Below are 13,860 nucleotides of genomic sequence, written 5' to 3' on the forward strand. Positions count from 1 at the left end.
GAGATGGCGAACACGTATTTGAAGATTTTCCACATCGTATTTCATCAGGAAAATGCAAATTAAAATGAGATCCTGCTACATGCCTATTAGAATGGCCAAAATCTGGAATACTAACACCAAAAGCTGGCTAAAATGTGGAGCAACAGGAACTCTTTTTCATTTTTAATGGGAAAGCAAAATAGTATAGCTACTTTAGAACAGTTTGGAGATTTCTTACAATACTGAACATACTTTTTCCATACAATCCAAATATCACACTCATTAGTATTTACCCAAAGGACTTGAAAGTTATGTGTGTACGAAAACCTGCACAGTATAACTTATATTATCTTAACTCATAATTGCAAAAACTTGGAAGCAAATAAGATAATCTTCAGGAAGTAAATGAATAAATAAACTGTGGTACATCTAGAATATGGAATATTATTCAGTGCTAAAAAGAAATGAGCTATCAAGCCATGAAAGGAAATGGAGGAATTTTAAATGCATATTATTAAGTGAAAGAAGCCAATCTGAAAGGTCCCATACTGTGTGATTGCAATTATATGACATTCTGGAAAAGGCAAGACTGTGGAAACAGTAAAAGGATCAGTGGTTGTCAGGAATTAGAGGAGGGAAGAATAAATAGGTGGAACACAGATGAATTTTAGGTCAGTGAAAATACTTTGTGTGATCGTAGTGATGGCTGCATGTCATTATGTATTTTTCCAAACCCCAAGAATGTATAGCACCAAGGGTGAATCCTAAGGTAAACTGTGGACTCTGGATGATGATGTTGATGTGCCAATGTAGATTCCTCAGTTGTAACAAATGTACCACCAGTGGGAATGTTGATAATGTGAGAAGCTATGCACGTATGGGGGTATATGGGAAATCTGTTCCTTTCTCTTGATTTTACTGCGAAGCTAAAACTGCTCTAAAAAAATATCTTTAAAAAAAAAGAAAATTCAAAATACAAGGTAGCATAATGATTCAGATAATGGTTCAATAGAAAAAGTACTTACTCAGGATCAGAAGACCTGAATCCTGGCTGTGGTTAAGTAAAGTATTAAACCTCCTTGTGTCAGTTTCTTGATATGGAAAAAATTACTAATCTTTAGTATTTGGAGAAAGAGGAAGGGAAAGTACTGCAGTGTGGTCAAGAAGCTGCATATTTTAGCCAGGTTCCCTGGGGAACAGCTAAGAGTGAGGCAGGTACATACGGGCAACAATGCAGGATCATATTTTATTGCATTGGCTACTGACTAATTTTAAGAACAGAAACATGCAACTGGTAGTTTGGCATCAATCAGCCACATAGACGATCTCCAGGAAGAAACATGTGGGAACAGTCTTTGGAAGGAAAGAAAAAGGGGCTTATATGCTAGCTGCCATTTTATGATGGGGCTGTGTTATCTGGACTTTTGACAGCCAATGGTACTAAAAGAACCTGAGGGAATGTATAAGGTGGGTCTTTAATAGTGGGAATCCAGAGTAGGCTTGGGAAGATGCATGGGAGTCACATAAGCAGATGGGAGGGCAAATACTCTGCTAGGCACTTGGGAAGAGCCTTTTTTCGGGTTTTCATCTGGCAAGTCTGTGAAGGGTATACTCTTAAGAAAGATTTGCAAATCACGCACTTTTTGTGTTCTCTTTGGGACTTACACAACTCTTTTGGAAAGTGTATCTGTGCTCTGTCCTCAATGGCAGATAAGTAAAAGAGACAAATAGTGTATTTAATAATTTCTTCCATAAATTTTCTAGAGTGTTCTGGTATATGTTTCCTCTCATTTAGACCTGACTGAAGATTGTTAAGTATATTGTGCTTTGCTGAGGATGATCTGCATCATTTAGTAGAAAGGCTAGATTTTATTTTCTGTCACCCATTCAATTATCTCTCAAGATAGCACTTCCTTTTTATTCTGTCTTCATCTCTTTCTCTTTTCTGTGTGTGTGTGTGTGTGTGTGTGTGTTATCTCATTCTTGTTTTTGTTTTTACTGCTCTGATGGTCTTATAAGGAATGATAAAATAGGGTTGCATTAATCCATTGATTAAATCTTTGAATTTCCCTTGGCCAGAGGTGTGAGCTATTTTCTGTGTATAATTACCATTAGAGCCATTTGAAGTTATTGACTTAAAAAGATGGGAAAGAAAAACTACTTTGATTTAAATGAGCTAGCTTTTATATTTACTTATTTGTAGATCATGTCATTTTTTGTAGCTTGTTAAAATAAGGAATTTTTAAGAGATGGTTTATTAAATGACAGTGAAATCGGCATAGATATTGCACCTTAGCTATGATAATCAGGTGCTAAAATTATTAAAATGTAATATCAATATTTGATCTAAAATGGATTCCAGTGGGACACTTTACCTAAAACCTAAATTGTGTAGAGTCGGAATTTATACACACTTTTCTACTTCGTATCTAACTCATTTTAATCCAATCTATTTTACATTTTCTAGATATCAGTAAAATTAGACCATCAATTAAAATTTCATGGTCTACAGTATTATCTTTAGACAGAACTGGAAGCAATATTCCAGTTAATAATCTAACTATAAAAATAGCAGTATTGCTCTAGTTTCAGCAATAAGGAATTATAATTGCCCAATGTCCTAATTTCTTTTAGTTTAAGAAATTTAGCTATTGCTAATCTTCTGCATCCTCAAACTTTGTGATGGGCTACGATTGATATCAAACAAACAAAAATAGAGCCTTCATCATTTTTGATTCATGTGGGACCTACGTATACAGATTTGTTAATGTAGGTTAACCAAAGATTGGATATATATTAGATTCACTGTAGTCATAACTAGATGTGAATGCTAATCTCTATTATATTTAGTAGGTTTATAATAACGCAGGAAAGCAAGGATAAAAACATTCCACATTAGTCTTTCTGTAGTTCCTCAGAATGACACAAAATTTGACATACATTTCAGGTAAAGGGATCCTACCAGTTCATTTCATTGGTAGTCCATCTTGCTGATATTTCATTCACAATAATGCATCAAGCAGAAAGCAAAAGTATGAAATCAGGCAAATGGGTAGACTATTACTCTTGTTTTCTGTTTATGCCACTAACATTCCCTGACCGTAGGAAGACTGAAATGTTGGATGTTCAATCACTTCATATAGTGTTCCTTCAACTTATCAGTTAAACTTGAAATGCTTACATATGTTGTTGGCTCAGTTGTCCACATATTCTATTTTCTACTGCCACCATAAAATCTACCAGTGTCACCTGACTGTCACACACAGCTTGTACTTCTGAATTTCTACCTTTTTTTATGCCCGGAATGCAATTAGATGAATAATGTAGTACATTACAAATGCTGACTATTAATTTTTCAAATGTTGAATGATCATGATACATCTACACATGTAAATGCCTTTAAATTCTAATTTTTACAGAACATTTTAAATGCAATGCCTTAATTTGTGATTTAATCATCTAAATAGAGTACTAAGCTTTGGTAATTTGGGGGAAATTTTTCTATTCAATAGTGCAAACAGTTGAAATATTCTAATTAAGTGAATATTTGAGAATGGAGACTGGGGTGGAAGGGTGTCTATCGCTTAACTATGAACTGATCATATTGGAAGTGTTCAAAAGGAAATGTATATACAGTGTAAATTGAGTTTCAGAACCCAGTGGCACCAAACCCAACACAGCCCAGGGACTGATAACCATGATAGTTAAAACCTCAAAATATACTGCTGAATCCAGTCAGACAAGAGAGTTTTCAGACATCAGGCATGAGTAAGAGCCAAAATGAGAATCAAAAATCCTGCTCTGAGTCATGGAGGAGAGGAAAGGCCAAAAACTAGTATCAATGAAGAGCAAGAATGAGATTAATAGCTAACATTTAATTAATTCAATTATCATAGCAACCCTATTTTCCTTCCCAAAATAAAAATGAGAACATTGTGGATCGGGAAGAATAACTTGACAAGTACACAGACGGGAGGTTGCATGAATTCAGCGAAGGGTCTCAGACAACGAAACTTAATGTTGGGAACACTCTTCCTGGTGTTAGGCTCCTTTCAAAGAGCCGGGCATATACCTCTCAGGTCTCTTTGTTCAAAATGAAGTGTGACAAAAAACAATGTTTTCACTGTTCATGGAGTTACAAAGTGCCTATATTCTTTGGCAGAATGAAAAACTGGTTCATTAAAAACCTACCTATTGACTGCTAACTAGCAGTCAGGCATAGTGCTAAGCTAAGCCTTTCAAATAGTTTAGATCACTCACTCCTCATGACTCTCTGACACAGGTAATATCAGTATCCACATGGTACAGATGAGAAGCTGAGGACTTGGAATGTTGAGTAACTTGGCCCAGTGGTTACAAATATTAAGTGTTATGGCCTAGGTTCAGTAACAGGCAAAGTAGTTTGACCTGAAACTCCATGTTTGCTAATAACTCTGCTAATAATACCCTATTGAGTAGGATGGCATAGAAAAGGAGAAAAATAATTCTTAGTATTGTCATCATTATTGCCTCATTTTTATGGTTAAACTCTCACATAGTAAGGAATATCAAACTTGCCTTTAAGAGTTCACAAAAGTTTAGAACCCTGAGAAAATGTGCGTATGGATTCTCTGAAGGTGAGAGTAAGTGTCTCCAATATTAAAGGTTATTCTGTACAAAGATATATACATACATAAAATAAGTAAAATGCTCAAGTTTGTACTTTTAGTAACAATACTATTAGTAAACAATGCTTTGGAAACTAAGTGAGCACTTGTTCATATAGTTACTTCCTGGTCCAAAGAGAAAGACAAGTTGGAATCTGGGCCCTACACTACCTAGTGGGTAACTTGAGTACATTACTGCTTCTTTCCTTTTCTCAGTTTCCCCATCAGGAAGCTTGGGGATGATAACAATAGTGAGCCCAGAGGTTTGACAGAATCCCAGAGGATTCAGTAAGTTGACATTTATTATACAATTAGTAGAGGGTCTGTGTAGAGTTGACTCGTAATAATAACCTCCTTGGATTTTGACCACTGAGTTAAATCATAGAGAAGTGTGTCCTTGGTAATTAACACCCTGTTTCTCATATTTCTATTGTAACATTTAACATCATACCTTGAACTCAGGAGACATTAGCATTTGCTGAGTAAGTTTAGAAGGAAGAAAGTCTTAGCATTGCTCCATTTCCATTTAAATATTTAAATTGCTATTAAATTTTCTTCTCAATTCCCTTTATCTATTTCATCCAACCCCCGCCCCCCACCTGCCTCGCCTCTGGTAACCACCAGTTTGTTCTCTGTATTTAAGATTTTTATTTTCTTTCTTTCTTTCTTTCTTTCTTTCTTTCTTTCTTTCTTTCTTTCTTTCTTTCTTTTCTTTTCTTTTCTTTTCTTTACTTTTCTTTCTTACATTCCACATATGAGTGAAATCATATGGTATTTTTCTTTCTCTGAGTAGTTCACTTAGTATTATACTCTATAGGTCCATTCCTGTTGTTGCAAATGGCAAGATCTTTTTTTTTTTTTTTGAGTAATATTCCATTGCATATATACCACACTTTCTTTTTTTTTTTAAAAGATTTTATTTATTTATTCGACAGAGATAGAGACAGCTAGCGAGAGAGGGAGCACAAGCAGGGGGAGTGGGAGAGGAAGAAGCAGGCTCATAGCAGAGGAGCCTGATGTGGGGCTCGATCCCAGAACGCCGGGATCACGCCCTGAGCCGAAGGCAGACGCTTAACCACTGTGCCACCCAGGCGCCCCTATACCACACTTTCTTTATCCATTCTTCCATGGATGGACACTTGGATTGCTTCCCTGTCTTGGCTGTGGGAAGTAATGCTGCAATAAATACAAGGTCGTGTGTATCTTTTTGCATTTGTGTTTTTGTTTTCTTTGGGTATACCTAGTGGTAGAATTACTGGGTCATGTGATAAATCTATTTTTAATTTTTTGAGGAACCTCCATACTGTTTTCCACACTGGCTGCACCAGTTTGCATTCCCAGCAATATTGCACAAGGGTTCCTTTTTCTCCACATCCTCACCAACACTTGTCATTTCTTGTCTTTTTTATTTTGGCCATCCTGACAGGTGTGAGGTAATATCTCATTGTGGTTTTGATTTGCATTTCTCTGATGATTTGTGATGTTGACTGTCTTTTCGTGTTTCTGTTGGCTATTTGTATGTCTTCTTTGGAAAAATATCTATTCAGGTCCTCTGTCCACTTTTAAATAGGATTATTTGGATTTTTTGGTGTTGATTTATATAAGTTCTTTATATATGTTGGGCATTAACCACTTATAGGATTATATCATTTTCAATTATCTTCTCCCAAAATGACTTGTCATTTTGTTGATGGTCTCCTTTGCTGTGCAAAAGCTTTTAATTTTAGTATGGTCAATACTCTAAGTTTACTTTTGTTTCCCTTGCCAAGGGAGACAGCAAAAAAAAAAAAAAAAGTTTGTATAACTAATGTTATAGAAATTACTGTGTGTATTTTCTTCTAGGCGTTTTATAGTTTCAAGTCTCACATTTAGGTTTTTAATCCATTTTTAGTTTATTTTCTGGTATAGTGTAAGAAAGTGGTCCAGTTTCATTCTTTTGCATGTAGCTGTCCAGTTTTCCCAGCACCATTTGTTGAAGAGACTGTCTTCCTCTTTCCATATTCTTGCCTCCTTTGTCATGGATTAATTGACCGTATAATCATGGGTTTATTCCTGGGATTTCTATTCTGTTCCTAAATTGCTATTGAATTTTTTAGAATTTAGAATTTTAGAATTTTTAGAATTATTGAATTTAGAATTTTAACAGTATAATCTCTGCGTTAGGTCCTAATTGAAATACAAATATGTATTATATGTAATTAATCACTTGATTGCCTTATGCTTCCCTCTCTATAATTGTATTCTCTTTGCTAATTATTCACAAAAATCTTTATTTTTATTACTAGAATGTTTTCTCAAATTTTTCGATAGTCAAGCTTATCTATACTTGTGGCTGTGTTTTGTTTTAAACACTATCTATGGAATCAAGATACACTATTTTAATATATTTAATAAATATGTTGTTTCCATCCCTGCAGATACAATTTTAACTACCTTTTAAAATATTCCAAAAGAAGAATAAAAAATAGTTAGTGTTTATCTTTCTCTATGAATGTTACCAAAACCGTGAACTAAAATGTTTCAGCTAATTTTTATAGGTGCTTCCTTCCTTACCTGAAAATGTCAACTATTAAGTACGGTTTGATTTTAGTTGGTTGTTCTTTCTTTCTTTATTTATTTTATTTTATTTTTGTTTTTTTCTTTCTTTTATTTCAATCATTTCTGCTAAGCCACATTTTAATTTGTGACTGAAGTAGGAATTCTCACTTTTTTTTTTACTATTTTTCTTTTAATTATTCTGCATAAAATTAGGGCTATGATTATGTGTTTTGATTCCATCTGTGTTACCATAGATTAAGTTTTCTTACAATATTTACCATCTTATTAATTTAAAAAATTAAATGATAAGTTGAAATATTAATACTATTTATCATGTTACAAAATTTCTAGTTATAGTTAAATCTCTGGCTTTCTATATCCTAGGTTGCTACGGAGAATTATTTTTTTAATCATCTGTTTTTAATAAGTGATAAGTCAGTTTGGTTACTAATTTGTTTATTTTCATAAAATATTTAATTCTAACCTTTTTTATCTTTTATACATTTTTGCACATTGATCTTGTGAAAACAGTATGGATTCTTGCTTAAAAATAAAGATAATCTTTACAGACTAAAGTTTAACTTATAATTAATTGATCAATGCTCTCAAACCTTATTGTGCATACCAATCACTGGATATCTTGTAAAAATGCAAAGTTTGATTCAGTAAGTCTGGGATGAGACCACATTTTGAGAAGCAAACACAGATGACAATTCTAAGGGCATCTAATGATGACTCAACAGGAACTTCTTAAACATCATAATTAACGTGGACAATTAGTCTACTGCAAGTAACTGTGGGTGGTTGTGGAAAGAGGATGAGTGCTAGAGATAATCAGATATAACTTTCAATTCATTCTCTAATATTTATTAACTATTTACTCTTGGACAGATTATAATTTTTCTTGGTCTGCATTCTCAGTATTTCAAACAGTAGTAAGCACTTGAGAAATATCAGTTGACTGATTAATATTTCAACAGAAATAATCAATTTCAATGATGACAATTTCAATTCAATTTAACAAACATTATTGAACAAATATCATGACCCTGAAAAGGGTAGTAATATTAAACCACTTTTTACATGAATTGTTCTTTTCTGAAAGCTAAGTGAAAAATTATATGACATATAAACACTGGCATTACTAGCTGGGACATTTGTCTGATGACCTTTAGATATCAAAATATATATATTTTATATTGTTAGATTGTCTTATTGGCCAAAATTTAACATTTCTGTGTTGTTGGAAATTCCTAGTTTTTCCTAAGTTCCAGAGACATGTTATGCACCCAAATGGTTCTCACATTGATCTCTTCTAATTAAATCAGGTACAGAATTATATTTGGCCCAGAGTTTGCTGCATATAATAGCTTTACTACTCATGTGTCATTAACGGTATGATTCAACTGTTAATGTAAATCACGACCAAGAAATCTAGACATTTCAGAAAGTAAATGAGATATCAAATGTCTGCTGTTGGGGAGTACTCTAAGATAATGACTTAAACAAAAATCTGATTATATGCCATGGAACACTCTAAACCCAGACGTGGCCCCAGCTTCTCACTTGATGACAGAATGTGGAACACATCACTAATAATACACCCAACATCGGAAGCTGGCTTCATACAAATTGTAGTTGGCTGATATTCTCTTGGTTTCAAATTGGGTAATTAATTATATTAGCTACATTATGTGTGATACACATATTAGGCACAATGATATGTTTGCAATGAAACAAATACTGTTTGGTATTGTTAATGGATATGACATGCATGGCAATTGTTATGTCTTTCTTTTAAAATTATTGTTGTGACAAATTAGTTTTCATCACTTATTTTTGTACAACCCTACTACTTACTAGTATTTTAAGAGCTGTGTTTTTAAAAGATTCCTAATTATATTTGTAAGACATAAAATTGGGCACATGCTTTAATTATTCCTTTTTTTTTTTTTTGGTCTCCTTATTAAAATATTTAATGGTGATTTTGTGAAGAAACCAATCTTGGGCTTTTCCCTGATTACAACGACATAATTAGTATTCAAGTATCTGATATTTGCTTTTGATTATTTCTGAGTTTCAGAGAAAACTTAAGAATCAATTTATGAAAGATTAGGACTTCTTAATCAGCTATCCCTTCGTTATGTGCTGTATGATTGCATGTATTTTAGGACCATTTAATTCAGTCTGATTCATGAAGGCTTCATTCTTTCTATGTTTTTACCCTTTTTTATGGGATAGGCCACATAACAGGATAAGCCTGGGCTGTTTGGCTATGAACCATATAGGTGGTTCCTTCAGTTCACTAGCTCCGGCAAATACTGCCATTGCGAAGTAAGAGCGGGTTTATAAAACTACGACTAAACAATGTGAAAATTAGCTTGCATTTCTCTAATGCCAAGTTCAGTTTTCACCAGAGAGTTGACTTTTCAAAATGCGTAGTGAATACTTGCATTTGTTATTAATCAAGCAAATGAGCACTGTAGCATCAAGCATCCATTTTATTTTTAATGGGCTTCAAAATCAACAATGATAATTCAAGTGATAGTATGATAATTATCAATACTGTGTCAGAATAAAAGCAAATATCATTTATTCTACTATGGGGATTCAGAGATTGCTCACAATGAAGGATAGGATAAAAGGAAAGGAATATGCTCATGGTTTTAGTAATGTTATAAAATGAAAATAAATGGTTAAGGCTTATTTTAAGAACCTTACTTCTCTTAATTATGTATTTTCTTTTTAGAGTGTTTCTCTCAGAGGATGGCAGCCTCAAGATATATAACGTTACTAGGTCAGATGCTGGATCCTATACTTGCCTAGCTACAAATCAGTTTGGTGTTGCAAAGAACACTGGCAGCCTAGTCGTAAAAGGTATTTTATTATCTTCATTTGTGCTTGATGAACATTGGCGATATGTATGCATATCACAACCTCTATCACAGTGTCAAACCTGTATCATATCATATGTGTGAAATATTTGATGTCACAATTTATTGAAGAGTTGTGTTCCCATATTCATTAATAGTACGTTTGCTTTGCCAGTGGGATACCACGGCGGATGTGAACACTTTGGCAGTTGAAATGCTGTCAGTGGGTAATTAAACAGAATGAAAACCGGCACCTAAAACATTTGAATTTTCACAGATGCCTTAGTGTAGGAAGCTATGAACATTTTGATGAAGTCAGTTGATGATATTTTTCTTGGTTAAATTTCCTTCAGAAACTCTCATTTTGTATGAAAATTTTACCATGGATATAATGTCGCCAAGTACATAACCAGTTCATTTATTTATATAACTAGGTGCATAGCTAGTGAGATGCAGACCCTCTTGCATACACTTTAATGAGTAGTTTGTTCCAAAGAAAAAAAAATTAAAATATCTGTGTCTGTGTAAGTCATTATTATTGTCCCATCAGAATAAACCTGTAAGCTCACATAATTTGTGATGATAAAACTGCATACTCTATTCTTCAGACTTTTAAGCTACTATCAATACAAATGTACCTCCATATATCACCAAGGGACATAATTAGTATTCAAGTATCTATTCCCCATCTTTGCTACTTTACTTTGTTGAATCTCAGCTCATAAAACTAGTATGTTTACTGGAAGACATGTCACTTTTATCATTTCATTGCCTCCTGGATGATTAAAATGACTGTCTTGATAAAGTAGTTTGAACAGCTAATTAAGCCCAAATAATTAAATTCAGCAATCAGTGATTTATCATTTCTATTAAAAATTAATATATAAAATAAAAAGTAGTTAGCTATTACACTTCACCTATCCTTTAAAATGTCTCAAGGAAAAAAAAAATACCTACCTTTATTCCTGGAAGGTATTTTTGCCAACATTGGCTTAAGCATATTACGTTTTGCCTGCTAACAATTGTCTGAAACACTCAGGGGAAATGTGATTGATGTAACTTTTGTCAAAATCTTACCAGTGTGGCACATTTTGGAAAACTTTACTTCCTTAAGATTGTATTGTCATCAGATTTTTAAAACAGAGATGGACTTAACATTTCAAGCAATGTACTGTAGCTATATCTAATGATAGGATATCTGTCCAGCAAATGTTTGGTATTACAATATACTGAAAAACATAAATGCTTTTCAGCATTAAGGAAAAATAAAAAGAGGAGATTTATTCCCTCCTTTCAAATTAAGAAGGTACAGGTGGTAGGCATTCATTTTAAAATATGAAGAAGGTTAAAATATGGTGGAGGACAGCATCATGGTTGATTTTTCCAAGAATGGTCAGGGTGCCCGGGTGGCTCAGTCGTTAAGTGTGTGCTTTTGGCTCAGGGCGTGATTCCTGCATTCTGGAATCGAGCCCCACATCGGGCTCCTCCGCTGGGAGCCTGCTTCTTCCTCTCCCACTCCCCCTGCTTGTGTTCCCTCTCTCGCTGGCTGTCTCTCTCTCTCTGTCAAATAAATAAATAAAATCTTAAAAAAAAATTTCCAAGAATGGAGAAATCCAGAGGGAATTAAAACATAAAATGTAAAGGATAGAAGGTATCAGTAGTAGAAATGTAGTTTCTCATTGAAAGTTTCCATAGAATACTGGCGATCCATTAGGTGGACCAGTGGTTTTACTGCTAAAATACAGTGATGAGCATCCTTTCATCCCAGAGATTCTGGTGATAAAAGTTATTGGATACATTGGACTGTCAAATGTTTCAAACATTTGGCATGGTGATACTGTCCTTTAGCAAAAAATAGGAGAAAAGTAAAAGGAGGAAACTCACATAAATATGTAACTCTGGAGAAGCTGGACCGTGCTTACTTCTCAAGACAGCAGTTGGATATTTAAGGTATGTAACATAGCCATGTTTTTTGCCAGATAGGTTCCCAGTTCTTCGGATAGAAACAGGTTCATCTGTAATTTGGGATAGTCCATAAAACACACCATCAACTCTCTCTACAAGGGAGAAAATAACTAAATAAGATTGCTCACTTTAAAACAAAACGAAACAAAGCAAAGCACAAAAACTCGACGTAGCCTTATTTATTTCTAGTGTTCTTTGCTGGGGCTATTGGAACGAAATTATCCCAATCTGCATTCCTGGTCACCTTAATCTTTTCTGCTCTTCCTTCCTCAGTAGGATTTTCCATTTTCTTACATAGTTCACTTATTTGTCATGTCTGTGGTTTTTTCTTCCTCTTTCCCTTCCTCTAGAAAGAAGCATAAAGAAGGCAGGAATGTCACAAATTCTAGAACAGTCCTGGGAACTGTATGGGTTCAATAAATAATTATTGATTGAGTGAAATGATTTTATCTTACACTCTTTAGTTCTTAGATAATCTCTGTTCTGATTTCCTTGCTCTAAAATAAGAAGGTTTTCTATTTCGCAGGGGTTAAGCTTAGGATACTTTGCAAAAACGAACATCAAAGGAAAATAATGAACTTCTAAAATGTTTTCACTTTCCCTATTTTAGGGTTTGTAGTCATGTTTTTCTAATACATAGAGAACTCCTTACTCTGCAAGGGGGAAAAAATGTGAAGCTACATGAAAATCCTACAGACTTCACGGATAGAACTCACTGTTCCAATATTTTCAGCACAAAGAAGAGAATCATTTACATATGCAAACAGGGCATATATCAGTATGCATGAATATCAAGTAATTTTCACTCATTTATATCTAATAATGAGAAGAAAATTGTGTTTGTTATTTTTAATCTTCATGAAATACCCACATTCCATTTTAAGGGGGATCTATTTGCTTCTTTGCCATCGACAAGAACCATGTTATAAAGAAACACATACACACATAGTAACACAAAAACATACATTTAAAAATAACTATATAAACACAAAATGTGTACAATACAAATAAAAGCATCTTTAGAAACTTTGATTTTTTATTGATCTGTATTCTGTGAGTTTTATTAAACTATGTGATTGCTACGTAAATACAGGTCTAAGATAAGTCTGTCATTAACATATCCTCTTAACTGGACTTCTATCTCTAATTCTCTTTCAACTAAGAAAGTTAAAGCTATTACTGATGAAGAATTATTATTTTACAACCTACAAATTTGAAGCTTTAATCTGAGAAAGAATTATAATAATATGCATTGATTCAACCGTTTTCCTGACTATTAAGAGTGTAGTCATCTGGTTGTTTAAGATGATTTAATATTTGTGTGTCTGTGTGTTTGTATTTTCTAGTCTATGATGTTCATCTGATTGTCATTACAGAGTCAAATATAATTTTGTTTCTCATACCAAAATCAGCATATAGTGACCTTACTGGTAATAAGGTGGTAAGGAGCAAATGAGAAATTTCAGTAAAGCTGATGAAACAATCATCTCTCTTTGAATTGACTTACCAGCCTCAGTCATGCAAGAAATGTTGTTGTTAGATAACATGTATAGAGATAATAGTTACAAGAGTAAGATATTTTCCAGCTTAGTTTTTAGCTGATATGGCTTATCTGTGTTAAGAGGATTCTGAAGTTATCTGCACTGTATGTCAGAGATTTCTGTTTCACTCATGCAGCAGGATAAAGCCATTTTCCATTCAAACATTGGGAGTGCAATTAGCACCAGCCTTGCCAGAGCCTCAGAAGATGCCCAGTGTAATCTGAGGACATGTTCCATAGGCACAAACAGGAAATCAAAGAGAGAGAGAGTTTAGGTGTTTTCATTTCGGAGGACTGGCATAAAATTACAGTGTGTACA

General features: G+C 33.9%; 1 protein-coding gene across 1 annotated transcript in view; it reads left to right on the plus strand.

Annotated features, from left to right (window-relative positions):
• LOC113257094 (contactin-6) overlaps positions 1 to 13,860 on the plus strand; it is a 268,941-nt gene that overhangs the window by 213,024 nt on the left and 42,057 nt on the right. Inside the window, 1 exon segment of the mRNA XM_026501252.4 lies at positions 9,913 to 10,040. Coding sequence (XP_026357037.3) covers positions 9,913 to 10,040 — 128 coding nt within the window.

Source organism: Ursus arctos, unplaced genomic scaffold (genome assembly GCF_023065955.2).
Source record: "Ursus arctos isolate Adak ecotype North America unplaced genomic scaffold, UrsArc2.0 scaffold_14, whole genome shotgun sequence".
Classification (NCBI taxonomy): Eukaryota; Metazoa; Chordata; class Mammalia; order Carnivora; family Ursidae; genus Ursus; species Ursus arctos.